Raw genomic sequence first — 13,552 nt, 5'->3', positions numbered from 1 at the left:
CTCATGGACGTCAGAAATGCCAGGGGCAGAGCCAAGCCGCTGCCTACAAAACAATGTTCTGTTCTTCGTTTTCGGGATTTCATTACTCCATAGTTCCATGCAGTAACTGTTAGCCTTTCACAAGTTTATTAGTTGTGATTTGTGATAAAAAGTTTCTTCGAATTATTTCATTTTCTATTCAAAAACCACGTTCATTGAATGGTAAGTTTGTATTTTAGTGTAGTTTCCGAATAATATTTAGACATCATTAAATTTTGACATACTCTTATATAACGTAACATTTGTAGACTATAACTAATTTTTGACTAAAAAAAATAAGTCTAAATAAATACAATAAACGATAACAGTATTGGTTGTATGACTAATTAACATTTATTATTATAGCCTATTGCTTTATCGATTGTAATTTATCCCTTGTTCTCCGATCGAGTACTCTCAATAGATTAATATTGTATAGGCAAGTAAAACCGCTGGGATTCGCGAGTTACTGAATCGTTGGCGTGATGCAAATGATAAAATGCGCCCTACATAAGACGATAGCATTTCCACAACCAATACCAATAAGGTACTGTAAGACAACATATGGATATATACCTACCTACAAATTGTTCATCTATATATTATGGGTGTGACGGTTTGAATGTCTGAATATTTTTATTAAATCCCGCAACAAGGATTTGAATGAAACTGCCTGAAAAGCATGTTTATTATATTTATGATATCCTGGTTTAGCTCAAGATACTATTTATGACAACGCAGTAAACGCCAGGTACTATGTCATCTAGTCTTCTTCTTTTTCTCCACCTTATCCCACTAGGTAGGGTCGGCACAGCTATTTTTTCTCTTCCATTCTCTTCTATCAGCCGTCATCTCAACACTCACTCCTCTCTCTCTCATATCGTCATTCACACACTCCATCCATGTCTTCTTCGACCTCTTCCCTCTTTACCTTGCACTACCATTTCCATACTTCTCCTAGTCACGTGCATCTTCCCTCTACGCATCATATGTCCATACCACGCTAACCGTCCGCGTTTTAATTTGTTGTTTAATGTTAATTATATCATCTAGTAATTCTTTTTAATTTCATCTAGTAAAATTGTGATTGTCGGTTGACAGGCACAGAATTCCTTAAGCATTAAGTCCGCTGTACCCTTTGTGCATAAAGTTGAATAAATAAATTAAATAAGAGAGGAACTCGTCCAAAGTATGAGATGTATGTTCAAAAGTACTTAGGGCCAATATGACAGCAAAACACACAGCGTCACAACGTTTTTTAGCATAACCCACTTTTAGAGTTGTGAACGAAACTAAGATTATATTTAAAAAAAAACGTAGAAAAAAGATATCTCCCGTATAAGTGGTCATAGCACAGTCACTATAAAAGAAAATTACTCAGAAACTATAAACAGACCAAGGGTATTTATCATACCTGCGTCACACACATTAGGTCACAGATGTAACACACATTGTTATGATTACAGCTTTCTTTCCCAATTGATGCTGTTGTCAACCCGCATGAGTCCCGCGAGCGCTTTTCTTGTTTCTGTCTTCCGAAGAATAGCATAGTGTTTTTTCTTACACTGAAACTTCGAACTCATGTTAAGTGGAACGGCAACCATGTAGATGATCTCTTCCATCCAAATAGTAAAATAGAACACACGTTCTTACGGATCCATCAGATCCAATAACCTTTGCATTAGACGCCTTCAGCTCTAACTCTAGGAGCTGGCTTAGGGAACCCGGTAATCGTACTCATAGAACTCGTCAAAGAATTCGACATGCAACTTAACCCATGCATCAGCTCGCTGAGTTTCTCGCCGGATCTTCTGAGCGGGTCGCGATTCCGACCCGGTAGAAGATTCATTCGCGAAGCAACTGCTCTTGAGTTTTTAGGTCTCCTTCGGAGGCGCTCGGGCAGCTGTTAGCAAATCCCACCCCTCCTGGCTGAGCCTTTGCTAGCCCACCTGTCCTGATGAAACTGGAGAGGCCTTCGGGCCACCAGTAATCATTCAATCCCAAAAAAAAAATCATTCAGATATAAAAGTCAAGGTGTTTAAGTATGTTCCCTACAGATTCCGAAACATGTGGGACAATTACGGTGAAATTTTTAGGAACATGTAACATTGACCTAGAAGGTGATTCCTAGAGGTGAACCTAGAGGTTGATATGAAGTTCGGTACCGATCGGCCAGCAAACCGGGCTGGGATTAACAAGTAAATAATAAGTGTACAGTTTTACGACACATAGTAGATTTTCTCCGGCGCAGCTGTTTCACTTGCAGTAATTTTTTACGGCTTCATTGCAAATCGTATTAAATAAAATATTGACAAGACTGTTTCTGTTTTCATCCCTTTACTGAAAAATAATAATTAAAATAGATATTTTAAATTTTTTACAGTCACCACGACTAAATGACTTAAAGAGATTTGCAAAATGAGATGCTAATATAAATTGGGAAATATAATTTAAACTGATTTTACGCCTTAATCGGGTTTTAAAAAATATTGCTCTAATTACAGTTCTTATTTGTTGATTAAAAATGATATTAAACTTTTCCTCGCGGGCAAAAATAATTAATAATGTTTTTAGGATTGGCATTTGGATGGCATCGATTATCTTCACGAATAGATGATTCAGGTGAGATTCTCAAAACGGCTAGACAATCACCGGCTGCTTTATTTGCATATACATATATATTTTTTAATTAAAGTGGACTCCAGCGTTGTGCGTACAATTGATGTTTTAGTGATAATTTCTCTTATTCAGATTCACCACCGTTCAGAACGTCTTGATAAAATGCAACCATGATTGTCATGATTATTGGATGCAATCAGTTAAAACGGTGTTACTCAGATCAATGTTATATGTATAGAAAACAAACTCAACTTTTGTTTTTAATTGCGTAGACATTTGAACGAGCTTACCGCCCACCTGGTGCTAAGTGGTTACCAGAGCCCATAGCCATCTACAACGTAAATGCGCCACCCAACTTGAGATATGAGTTCTAAGGTACAACGGCTGCCCCACCCTTCAAACCGAAACGCATTACTGCTTCACGGCAGAAATAGGCAGGGCGGTGGTACCTACCTGTGCGGACTCACAAGAGGTCCTACTACAAGTAAATAATTTAAATTAAACTTCCAATATAGTCACTGACAAGACTCAGTTTCCATCACTGTTAACACACTGTTCCACAACCAATAGGTAGAACTTATGACAATTATTATTAAAATACAATAATTGAAATTAATTACGGTAAACAGATGTAATTTATACGTAGATACCTAATATTATTAGTTAGGTACGTATCGGCCGTGTTCTTATCGATCATAATTATTGGAGGCTATCGAGTTCCTACGTATTTCAATAGGAGGATTAGTACCTGACTGCGGGATTTGAGCACGACGATTCGACGAATTTATTAATTTTTTCGTGAATATTATAAACTAGCGACCCGCCCTCGCTTCGCTTCGGAAACTGTAATTTATTATTGATTTCTCCACTATGTAATGGATGTTATTATACATATAAACCTTCCTGTTCAATCACTCTATCTATTAAAAAAAACAACATCAAAATCCGTTGTGTAGTTTTAAAGATTTAAGCATACATAGGGATATCGGGACAGAGAAAGCGACTTTGTTTTATACTATGTAGTGATAATAGTGTAATAATAGTACATCGTACTAAACTACATAACGCTGCATAACTCTTATGGGTTGGACTTTCTTGACAGTAAGCATGGTTTTGAGGGTGAAAATATCTTATCTACATCCCAAAATATATAAGCCTTCAACTTCGAGGCGAGTAAATATTACCAGCTGCAAAAACCTTCATACGTCAACTTTCATGGTGAAACGAATGGTCCTGACATTGGGACTCGTGTGTTTCAGTGGATAATTGACTGCTAAAAGCATAAGAGAAAGCGTTTGGTATCCGCATGGAGCAAAAAGAAAAGGGGGTTCCAATACAAACGATTCTTCTTCTTTCTTCTTCTTCTTAGTCGAATACTTCATTGCTGAAGGTCGTGTCCCTGATCGTACAACAGAGAGTCCAGTGAGCGCAGTTATCTGATCTGACCAACGGTTTGGTGGCCGGCCGGCGGGTCTTTTCCCTTCTACCTTGCCCACCACAGTCAATTTTTCAAGGTTGTCTGGTGGCCGCCGAGCAATGTGACCAAAGTAACCAAGAACCTTCTGGTAGACAATCGTCGACAGTCTCGTTTCTATACGAAGTTGCTCGCGGACAGATTTGTTTGTTCTCTTGGTGGACCACGGTATGCGGAGCATTCTTCGGCAACACCACATCTCGAACGCTTAGATAACTATTATTTGAGACTCAGCCTTACACGTCGGGTTGTCATATCTAAAGTGATCTAAACACTAAATACTAGCTAAAGAGCTAGTCTGCTTTTCGACAACTACTAAAATACAAAAAGCGGACGGAAGAATATGTAAGCTTGTAATTTGCGTCCCTTGTGCCTTCAAACGTGAACAGATAATCACCCCCGGAGGGTGAAACCACCCTCCGACCTTTCAGCAAGGTCATGCGCCAAGTTCAATATCTACTCAAGGTTTATCCCCTGGGAATTTATAAATGTATCATGTCCTTCTAGATCTTTCTAAAGTGCTCGAACGAATTTGTAAGCTTACTGATTTAATCGGTTTATTGTTTGATTTCTTGGGCATTTAAGATAATTATATTTATATTACATATAGGTACAATGTTTCATGAGCACGTTTGTATTGTTGTGTTCTAGTGACATAACATTAATAAATTCATTAGTATTCATTGTGACTAAAATTTACTTAAAATATGTGTGTTTTTTTTTTCATTAACAATACAATAATTGTTAATCGATAAACGCATTATCAACTTTTGTTTTTAAAGATTTTATAGCCTAGTAATCAACGTTAGACAACCATCCTAAAAAAATATTCTAATGACACTTCCAGTGATTTGAAGTCGTCGTGGCCTAACGGATAAGACGTCCGGTGCATTCGTGTTGAGCGATGCACCGGTGTTCGAATCCCGCAGGCGGGTACCAATTTTTCTAATGAAATACGTACTCAACAAATGTTCACGATTGATTTCCACGGTGAAGGAATAACATCGTGTAATAAAAATGAAACCCGCAAAGTTATAATTTGCGTAATTACTGGTGGTAGGACCTCTTGTGAGTCCGCACGGGTAGGTACCACCACCCTACCTATTTTCTGCCATGAAGCAGTAATGAGTTTCGGTTTGAAGGGTGGGGCAGCCGTTGTAACTATAATTGAGACCTTAGAACTTATATCTCAAGATGGGTGGCGCATTTCACGGAATAGATAAATAACCTTATTTATCTATTCCGTGGCGCATTTACGTTGTAGATGTCTATGGGCTCCAGTAACCACTTAACAACAGGTGGGCTGTGAGCTCGTCCACTCATCTGAGCAATAATAAAAAAAAAAAAGATTTAGCTTAACATTATTAGCTCAATATTATTTTAACAGAGAGTACCTTGAAATCGATCGCGTAGACCGCAAGTTCAACCACAAAGTAGATACAAAATACGAAAATACTTTTAGATAATCTATTTCATGTAATGATGATAATGATACTGAAAATTTGTTATTTTTTTTAAATTCACGCTTTATTACATAATTCAAAATGACGCCCAAAATAAAACCCGTAATTAACTTAATTTAAAATAGATTTTAAAACATTTAATTCCTTCAAACACGAGACGACGAACGTGATTCAAAAACCACGTGTAATTTTCACGTGAAAAGGAACTAACTAATCTTATACACCAACTTGAAATTAAAAAGAAGAATCGCAGTAAGGGCTGCGTTTTCGTATGTTTGTGTTTGTTTGTTTAGTACATTTCTCTTAAGTTTATTTGTAAGTGTGTAAACAGATCTTTTCAACAAAACGGCTTCCTATTTCTGGATCGATTTGAAGCTATTACAAGAGTACCTCTCTGAGACTCTTTCAAAGACAGAAAGAAGTGTATTTACTAATATATTTCGAACATAAGCACGTAGGACTGAAGCATACAATTTTTTTTTTCAAACAAATGTTTGATGTTGTGTTTGGGATTATTATTCTGTTTGGTTTAGAGACCTGTCTCTATTCTTATTTTTTTATTACCACTATCAGGATTAGCCACCAAAATGACTGAAAAGAATCTGGCCGAATTTCACTGATAAGTAGAAAATTTAACAAAAATGGCCCCTATTTATCCTAAAAATATTAAGGGTTCTACAAATTGAAATTATGTTAATTTTGTAATTTAGCGTCGATTTTTCTTTATTAATCTGAAGTCCGAGTAGATTAGACAACCAATCCACATTTCAGAAAATAGCCTAAATTCATTCACATCTTTGCGAAGCCAAATAAAACAACACTGTCCGCACGTGACAAATGAAATATTTTATTGTCACCAAAGAACGCTCACTCGTTGCCACAAATTACGCTTCGCGTGGTCGCATTAACGTGTTTGCGTATTTTGCACGTTTTACAGATACGCCATACACACACACTACACGTGTAAGCATTAGCGTCCGATACAATCTCGCATCTTACTTAATTTAACACGTTGGAAGCCATGCGACTCACCGGTGGGCCTAGCGTACTGTATATACCATTAGGGTCAAGCCAAAATCAGGGAATCAGTAATTTTCTTTAACTTGAGAGAATCCTTCTAAAATTTATAAAATGCGATAACTTGCACGGCAAATAAAAATTAGCGACTTTTACCGTCTGGCTTTTAAGATATTTTAAAAGGCTATAATCTTGATACGTTGAAACCCTCACGTGGATCACGGGTGAGTACCGTGGCCTGAATGAAAATACTCTATAGAGTATTTCAACGCCAGGCCAATTCAATATATTTCAACGTGTTATCTCAAAAATAAAACTACTTCAAACCAACAGAATAGTATATTACACCCCTTGGGAAGGAAAATAAGAAAAGCTTCGCCTCGGCCAACAATTACATGTGATCTGAGGTTTACTTTTTTACATTCCAAGGGCTGTATACTATTTTTTTGTCCGACAAAGGCGGAAAGCGGCAACTTTGTTTAGCGCAGCGGGACCAAAGTTGCCACTTTCCGCCTGGAGGGGAAAAAACATTATTTCCGGTTTTGCAGACAATTCATATCTATATCACAAAAGTATTATACCTTGTTACCAAGTTGCAGTTCCAAGTTACCTTCACAAATATGGATTTAGCTACACTGCTTAAGATCAGATTATTTCTGGCTGTCAAACATAAAAAACAAAATAGGTTTCAATTTGTTTAATGGATAGAAAAAGTCATAGAAAGTTTTAGCTGACAGATTACAGTTAGTAGTTCACTGACGATAGCTAATCTGTATGTTCCAAGATGTTCTTGAGATGATCACACATGTCTAATCATTTATTTTTAGATTTTTTTCCACTCTGACAACGCTCACAGGTCTTGCAAGAAGGAGGAGCTGGACACTTGCATGAGTGGATGCAGTATTCATCACCCACAGCATAACATCTGCCGAGGTTCAGCATATCCTCTAGGTCGCACCTGTTTAATAAATGCATTTAACGAATCCTTATGACATTTAGACTCAACACACTTTGACAAATTCTATTTGAAAACACTAGTGAAAATAAAAATTGAAAGAATCAGAATTACCTATTTAATTTTTCAATGCCATTAAATAGTAGGGTTAATCTATGACGATTTTATTACTTAGGCAAACTGTTAATTAAGTACATTGATGTAGCATATTTTCATTCCAGTTTATCATGTAAGATTCTCTGTCTTAAACACTGACTCAAAAGTTCGTTGGTCATCATCAGCCTGTATCTCTCCACTGCTGGATGTAGGGATTTCCCACAGTCCGCCATAATGCGATCCTCCGCCTTCCGTATCTAATCTTTCCCAGCATATCGCCGCAAGTCACCGGTCCAACGGGCAAAGAGACGCCCAACGCTGTGATTACGGGTACGTGGTCCCAAGTCCAGAACACGTCTGTGTGTGTAAGGGGTGGCAATGGAATCACAGCTACTCAAAAGCCAACCTCACCTACCCGTGGTGCACCCTGCTAGCTAACGGACGAGGTCCTGACGACCGACCGATGGTGGTATAACCATCCACAATAAGCTATGTATCTAAATAAAAACACATAAGGACATGGGCAGCAGCATGCCCTGAGGAAAGGACATAGTACTGCGGCTTCCAACCCGCCTGCCAGGCGTAGTGACTACTGGCATAACCCTCCCAATTGACAAAGTACATTGGTCATATCCAAATAAATGTTTACTGCCTCAACTTTGACGTCATAAAATTTGAATATGTGTGAAGTCATACTTGCTGTCTTCCAATAGTTTAGTTTCAGCTTCATTCAATTGCGGCACCACGTATTCCACAATGCCGCCTTTCCCTATTGTGACTGGTGTCGCGCAAACAGCCATATTGTAACATTTCCCGGGATCACGTTGTTCCACTAAAGCACTATCGATAAATGTCGGCTTTTGGAAAAGACCTAGCACAAAACAGACAACAAGCTTGTGAAAGAATTGCACACGAACAAATATTTCTGTTGCGTTTTTAAACTTAACAACAATAATTGATGAAAAACTTTTTATACTCTGTGGTACTCTAATTAGGCAGAGGATTATCTGTGCCCCCGAAGTGCCAAAGCTGTTGAGCCATAGATAGTAGACTTAATATTTGAGATAATGAGCTACGGTAGCTACTTACCACAATGCTCCTATGCCTACAAAGGTAGGTAACAAAAAATCTAGAATAATTCTAATTGCAGAGCAGTGCACTAATTCTACATGATACTTCTTTAATAGCCCTCAGTAGAAAAAAAAGAATACCAAACCTTTCATAATATTAACGACAAATCGTGCAGTAGAAAACCCAATGGAAAGGTGTCCTTGTCCGTTGTTGCTTTTTACTTTGCAGATAATATCATCAGCTTCCCGTATGAGACGCGTGAGACACTCCACTTGCGACTGATAAACAGAATAGTAGGTATAGAGTACATTAAATTATTACGAGATGTCCTTTAAAACAAAGAACTATTTCTTATAATATAATAGCCGTAAAAAATATTGGGAAATTTTCATTTAGGTCACAGAGATGTGGAAATAAATTGAATGTAGGTTAGTAACGTGAAATTATATTATACTAGCTTTACCCGTCCGCTTCGCTGACCATTTAAAATTAACATTATTATTTCTCACCCCCACAAAGATTCCCATCATTAACGCCCCCGCAACTGGTGTAGGGAGTCCAACGCTCGTATATATATTAGCCTATCCATTAAGTACATGTATTTTCTACATGGATACCAAGTTTCAAGTCAATCGGATGCATGGTTCAGTAGTTATAACGGAACATCCGTAAAAACCACTGTAGATTTATATATTAGTATAGATTAGTGTAGATATTGATTACAGACAATGTGATTTTAGTACACACAAACATATCTGTCTAATTTAATGGTTTAAGTGAAATTGTTACGTAATATTTCGTTTTGTAAATATAAACGATCGAGTCGTCGTATTTATCACAGAATAGAACATTAATTATAATCTATTCCGTGGCATTTACTAATCCTCTCTACAACCAGTCATTATTATCTTCTTTCGAATGAACGGAAGTGGATCTTAAAATTGAGGTGAAAATTTACAGACCCGTCAAGAACCGATGACAATACAATCATTTTATAACTTCGCTCTAATACCCTGATCGGTATTAACAGGATAAAAAAAGAAGAGATTAATTGTTAACTTCATTTTTCTATTTCATCGTTTTTTGTTGTTTTAAATATACTTTTAATATTATTTACAACAGTTATCTTTCTAATATCATTTGATCAGGCAGTATATACACTAGATGAGGCAGTGTACACGTATCTGAAACAGCTGTTAATTGTTCAAATATATGAAAGACCCCCTAACCCTGGGAACATTGCCAGCTTTACCAGCGGAGAACACGGGAACTCGAGTACAGCGTCCGGTGCCGCAGACGACCGGCGTAGTGCGCGCAGCGGGGTCAGTGCCCGTCATCGCGCTAAACAGCTGATTCGCTCGCATCGCGTTTACCGAGTTCACACCGAGAACGCGTCTCTTATTGTAAACTCCCGCCATTTTCAAGGTCTACGAGAAAAGGCATCATTTAGATATTCCTGTACGCCATGTTCAAATGAGAATTAGACAGAAACAAAGGACATACAAGACAAAAATAAACCCTATTTTTTAATTATAAACTGTTCGCATATAAACTGCACTGCATGTATAGTATGTGATTGACGTAATATAGACAACGTGATGTTGCGTTACATAAATTCCATACAATTTTGTACTTTCTGCAACCGTTAATGTTAGTATATAAAAATATAATATTGTTTATAGCCAAGGTGGATGGTGAAGTTTACCCTTTTAATGCAACGCAAAAGAGAGTTACTTTCGGTAAAATTTCATTGAGAAGCTACTTAAATTTCTATTGCACTGAACACACAGTGTCTGAATTATTTATGAACATTGTATTTTATTTTTAGTTACCATGACTAATAACAACAAGGAAATGTTATCAAACTTTCGAATATTCTCGAAAGAGAATTAAGCAGTGCTCTTACAGTAAATGCTACTGAATTTACCATCTGAAATATAATTCCTTGAGCATTTAAAACTAAACCATTTAAAATGATTACTATTACTAACATGCATACACAGTGCGAAGTTACAGTCCACGGGCGGAGTTTGTATGGCCACAATAGCTTGAGGACAGAATTGAGCAATAGCCAATGTAACTGTGCGAACATAAGCCATGTTCTGAAAAAAGAGCTCTCGGTCCTCGACGCTACAACACGGAGGGAGCACGTAGCATCCTCCACAAATTAACACCACGTCAGAGTTCTGGTAAGATTAGTTAAAAAAAAGTGTAGTTAATAATAAATATATTCTGACCCCTGATTAATTTTTTATTTTTTATTTTTTTTTATTGCCTTTGTAGGCAGACGAGCGTACGGCCCACCTGATGGTAAGTGGTTACCGTCGCCCATGGACTTCAGCAATGCCAGGAGCAGAGCCAAGCCGCTGCCTACAAATTCGTGTTTCAATTTTGCCGTAAATATATGTAATTTTGTTAAACAATTAAATTATTAAATTCTTCAGGCAATGGAGGATCATTTTAATATCTGGATATCTGAATCATTCAATTACAACTCACATTATGTTTTTATTTTATTTTTGCCGTCTAATTACGAGGGTGTAGGGGAATGATACCCCGCCCCGCTTAGCTTACTATGCATTTATAGTAATGAGCAACATTCGTTAGTCAGTCAGTGGTCAACGTGCAGCGATCCACCGCGGTCGCTGACGCGAATAAACATGTAATTATACGTAGTGTTTTATTGACCACTCTGATGAGGTTTCCGGAGGAGAACACGCAACGGACAAACAACCAACGCACACGCCGCCTCCTCCTGCATCTTCCCAATAATCCTCACAAGAGCAAACTCGTAATCATTTCATATGTATTACTAGTTTTCAATACGCGCTATAAATTGAAAAGTTTACAATGGCATCAAAAAAATTATATTCTACGCCTAAAAAGCGTACAGAATACGAAAAGTTTCATACATATAGCGCTGGTTTTAAGAAAACTCTTCCTTGAAACGCTTCGATCTCAGTGCTAGTATCAATATGTGCTAAGTCGTTGGCTATTCCCAATACGTATCGTTCGGGTACATCATCATACAAGGCAAGGGTTTTCACGACTTTCTGCTGTTTTAGGAACAAAGCTGCTATTCGACCAATGTCACTACCAGCGCCGACTATGGCTACCTGTAAGATTTTCAAGATATTTAATTGTATTGCAAACAAGGAGAATACGTTTTGAAAGAGATCGGTTTTGTGTTTGAAGAAGTGTTACAGAGCGAACTATGAAAATAAAATCGTGTTTTACGGGTCAAATGACACCGACACCAGCTCATTTTGAATAATTAAGTGTCCTATTGATTGAAATTACGTGGAAAAAATAAACAATAACAAATATAAATTTTCATTCTTATCATTGCATTACAATTAAGATTAATAGTATATTACATACACCCTTTAGGAAGGAAAATAAGATCACATGTAATCTGAGGTTTACTTTATTATTTTTCAAGGGCTGTATACTATTTTTTTGTCCGACAAAGGCGGAAAGCGGCAACTTTGTTTAGCGCAGCGGGACGAAAGTTGCCACTTTCCGCCCGGATGAGAAAAAATATTTTTTTAAACAATTTGTGCCGACTTAACCTAATAGGTGTATGGCTCTAATAAAGAATAAAAAAAAAAAAAAAAAAAGAAACAATTTGTATTGTCATATTTTATATCTATGTAGGCGTAAGGTTTTGTGGTTGAAGTTATGATCCACGCTAGCTTTTTTACTGATGGTAGGACCTCTTGTGAGTCCGCGCGGGTAGGTACTACTGCCCTGCCTATTTCTGCCGTGAAGCAGTAATGCGTTTCAGCTTGAAGGGTGGAGCAGCCGTTGTAACTATACTGAGACCTTCGAACTATTATCTCAAGGTGGGTGGCGGCATTTACGTTGTAGATGTCTATGAGCTCCAGTAACTCGTCCACCCATCTAAGCTATAAAAAAACAATCACTCGCATTCAAGTTAAAGAAATTAAAAACATATTTATCGAGGATCAAACTCGCGACATGAATTAGAGACACTTCACAACATTGGCTACAGGGTTGCGAGGACATATGTTTCATAGCTAAATCTAATATAAACTTAGAAAACTGTTTCAAGTTATATAACATATTGCTTACTTTTTGTGGTGGGAACCTTGGTACCGGACAGAACCTTTCGCAGTCTTTCTCGATCTGAGCGAGCGCTTCAGACATTACAAAGTTCTTATAGCCTGCTCTGGGTACTAGAACCGGTGTTTTGTTCGCAACTTGCAGACTGATTTGACGAAGCATGTTTTTTTATTTAGTTTTGGTTTTTAAATTTAGTCTGCACTGGGCTATTTAGAGGTTTAAGGTATGTAGGTAATTAGTGGGATTTTGTCTGAAGTATTTTCATTTTTGTTTTTTGACGGTCCGTCTGTTCTTTTGACGCAATCAGTATTCTGTGAGTGAGTTATTCAAAGAGTTTATTCTATGAAAATTAATTTTCTGCTTATTTAGAACTAAAATGAGCTTCCTCAGTGTTGCAAGTATATCAAGTTACGCACTGTCTATGTTTTGACGAAAGTTATATAATGTAATGTTTTACTCGTATCTATGTGTTTCCCCGAGAAAACAAACTCAATAATGGCTTATGGGGTAAATTGATTGATGAAATACGGAACACACGTTAACTAGCTCGCTATTGCTTTATGATTTTTAGGCCTATAATTTAATTGTAATATTGGTGTTAGCAGTTTACAAACAAATCTTTTTTTTTTTTTTCTACCTAAGCCGATGGTCTAGAATCTGCCACCGGATCGGAAACGCGACCCACTAAGAAGATCCGGCGAGGAATTCAATGGGCTGTGTCTGTGGGTTAATTTACTCGCCGAGCCCTTCGTC

General features: G+C 37.4%; 1 protein-coding gene across 1 annotated transcript; it reads right to left on the bottom strand.

The window, feature by feature from the left end:
* Window positions 1-7,273: 7,273 nt before the first annotated feature.
* Window positions 7,274-13,129, bottom strand: LOC101740191 (malate dehydrogenase). Its single transcript, XM_004926746.5, has 7 exons — window positions 12,809-13,129; window positions 11,626-11,829; window positions 10,705-10,899; window positions 9,943-10,140; window positions 8,859-8,991; window positions 8,339-8,513; window positions 7,274-7,549 (listed from the first exon to the last, which is right to left on the bottom strand). Exons 1-7 carry the CDS (start codon window positions 12,959-12,961, stop codon window positions 7,405-7,407), a joined length of 1,203 nt encoding a protein of 400 aa, XP_004926803.3. The 5' UTR covers window positions 12,962-13,129; the 3' UTR covers window positions 7,274-7,404.
* Between the last annotated feature and the right edge of the window lie 423 nt (window positions 13,130-13,552).

Source organism: Bombyx mori, chromosome 12, assembly GCF_030269925.1.
Source record: "Bombyx mori chromosome 12, ASM3026992v2".
Taxonomy (NCBI): domain Eukaryota; kingdom Metazoa; phylum Arthropoda; class Insecta; order Lepidoptera; family Bombycidae; genus Bombyx; species Bombyx mori.
Note: the sequence above shows the minus strand (reverse complement) of the source record. Positions and strands in the feature narration are given on the sequence as shown.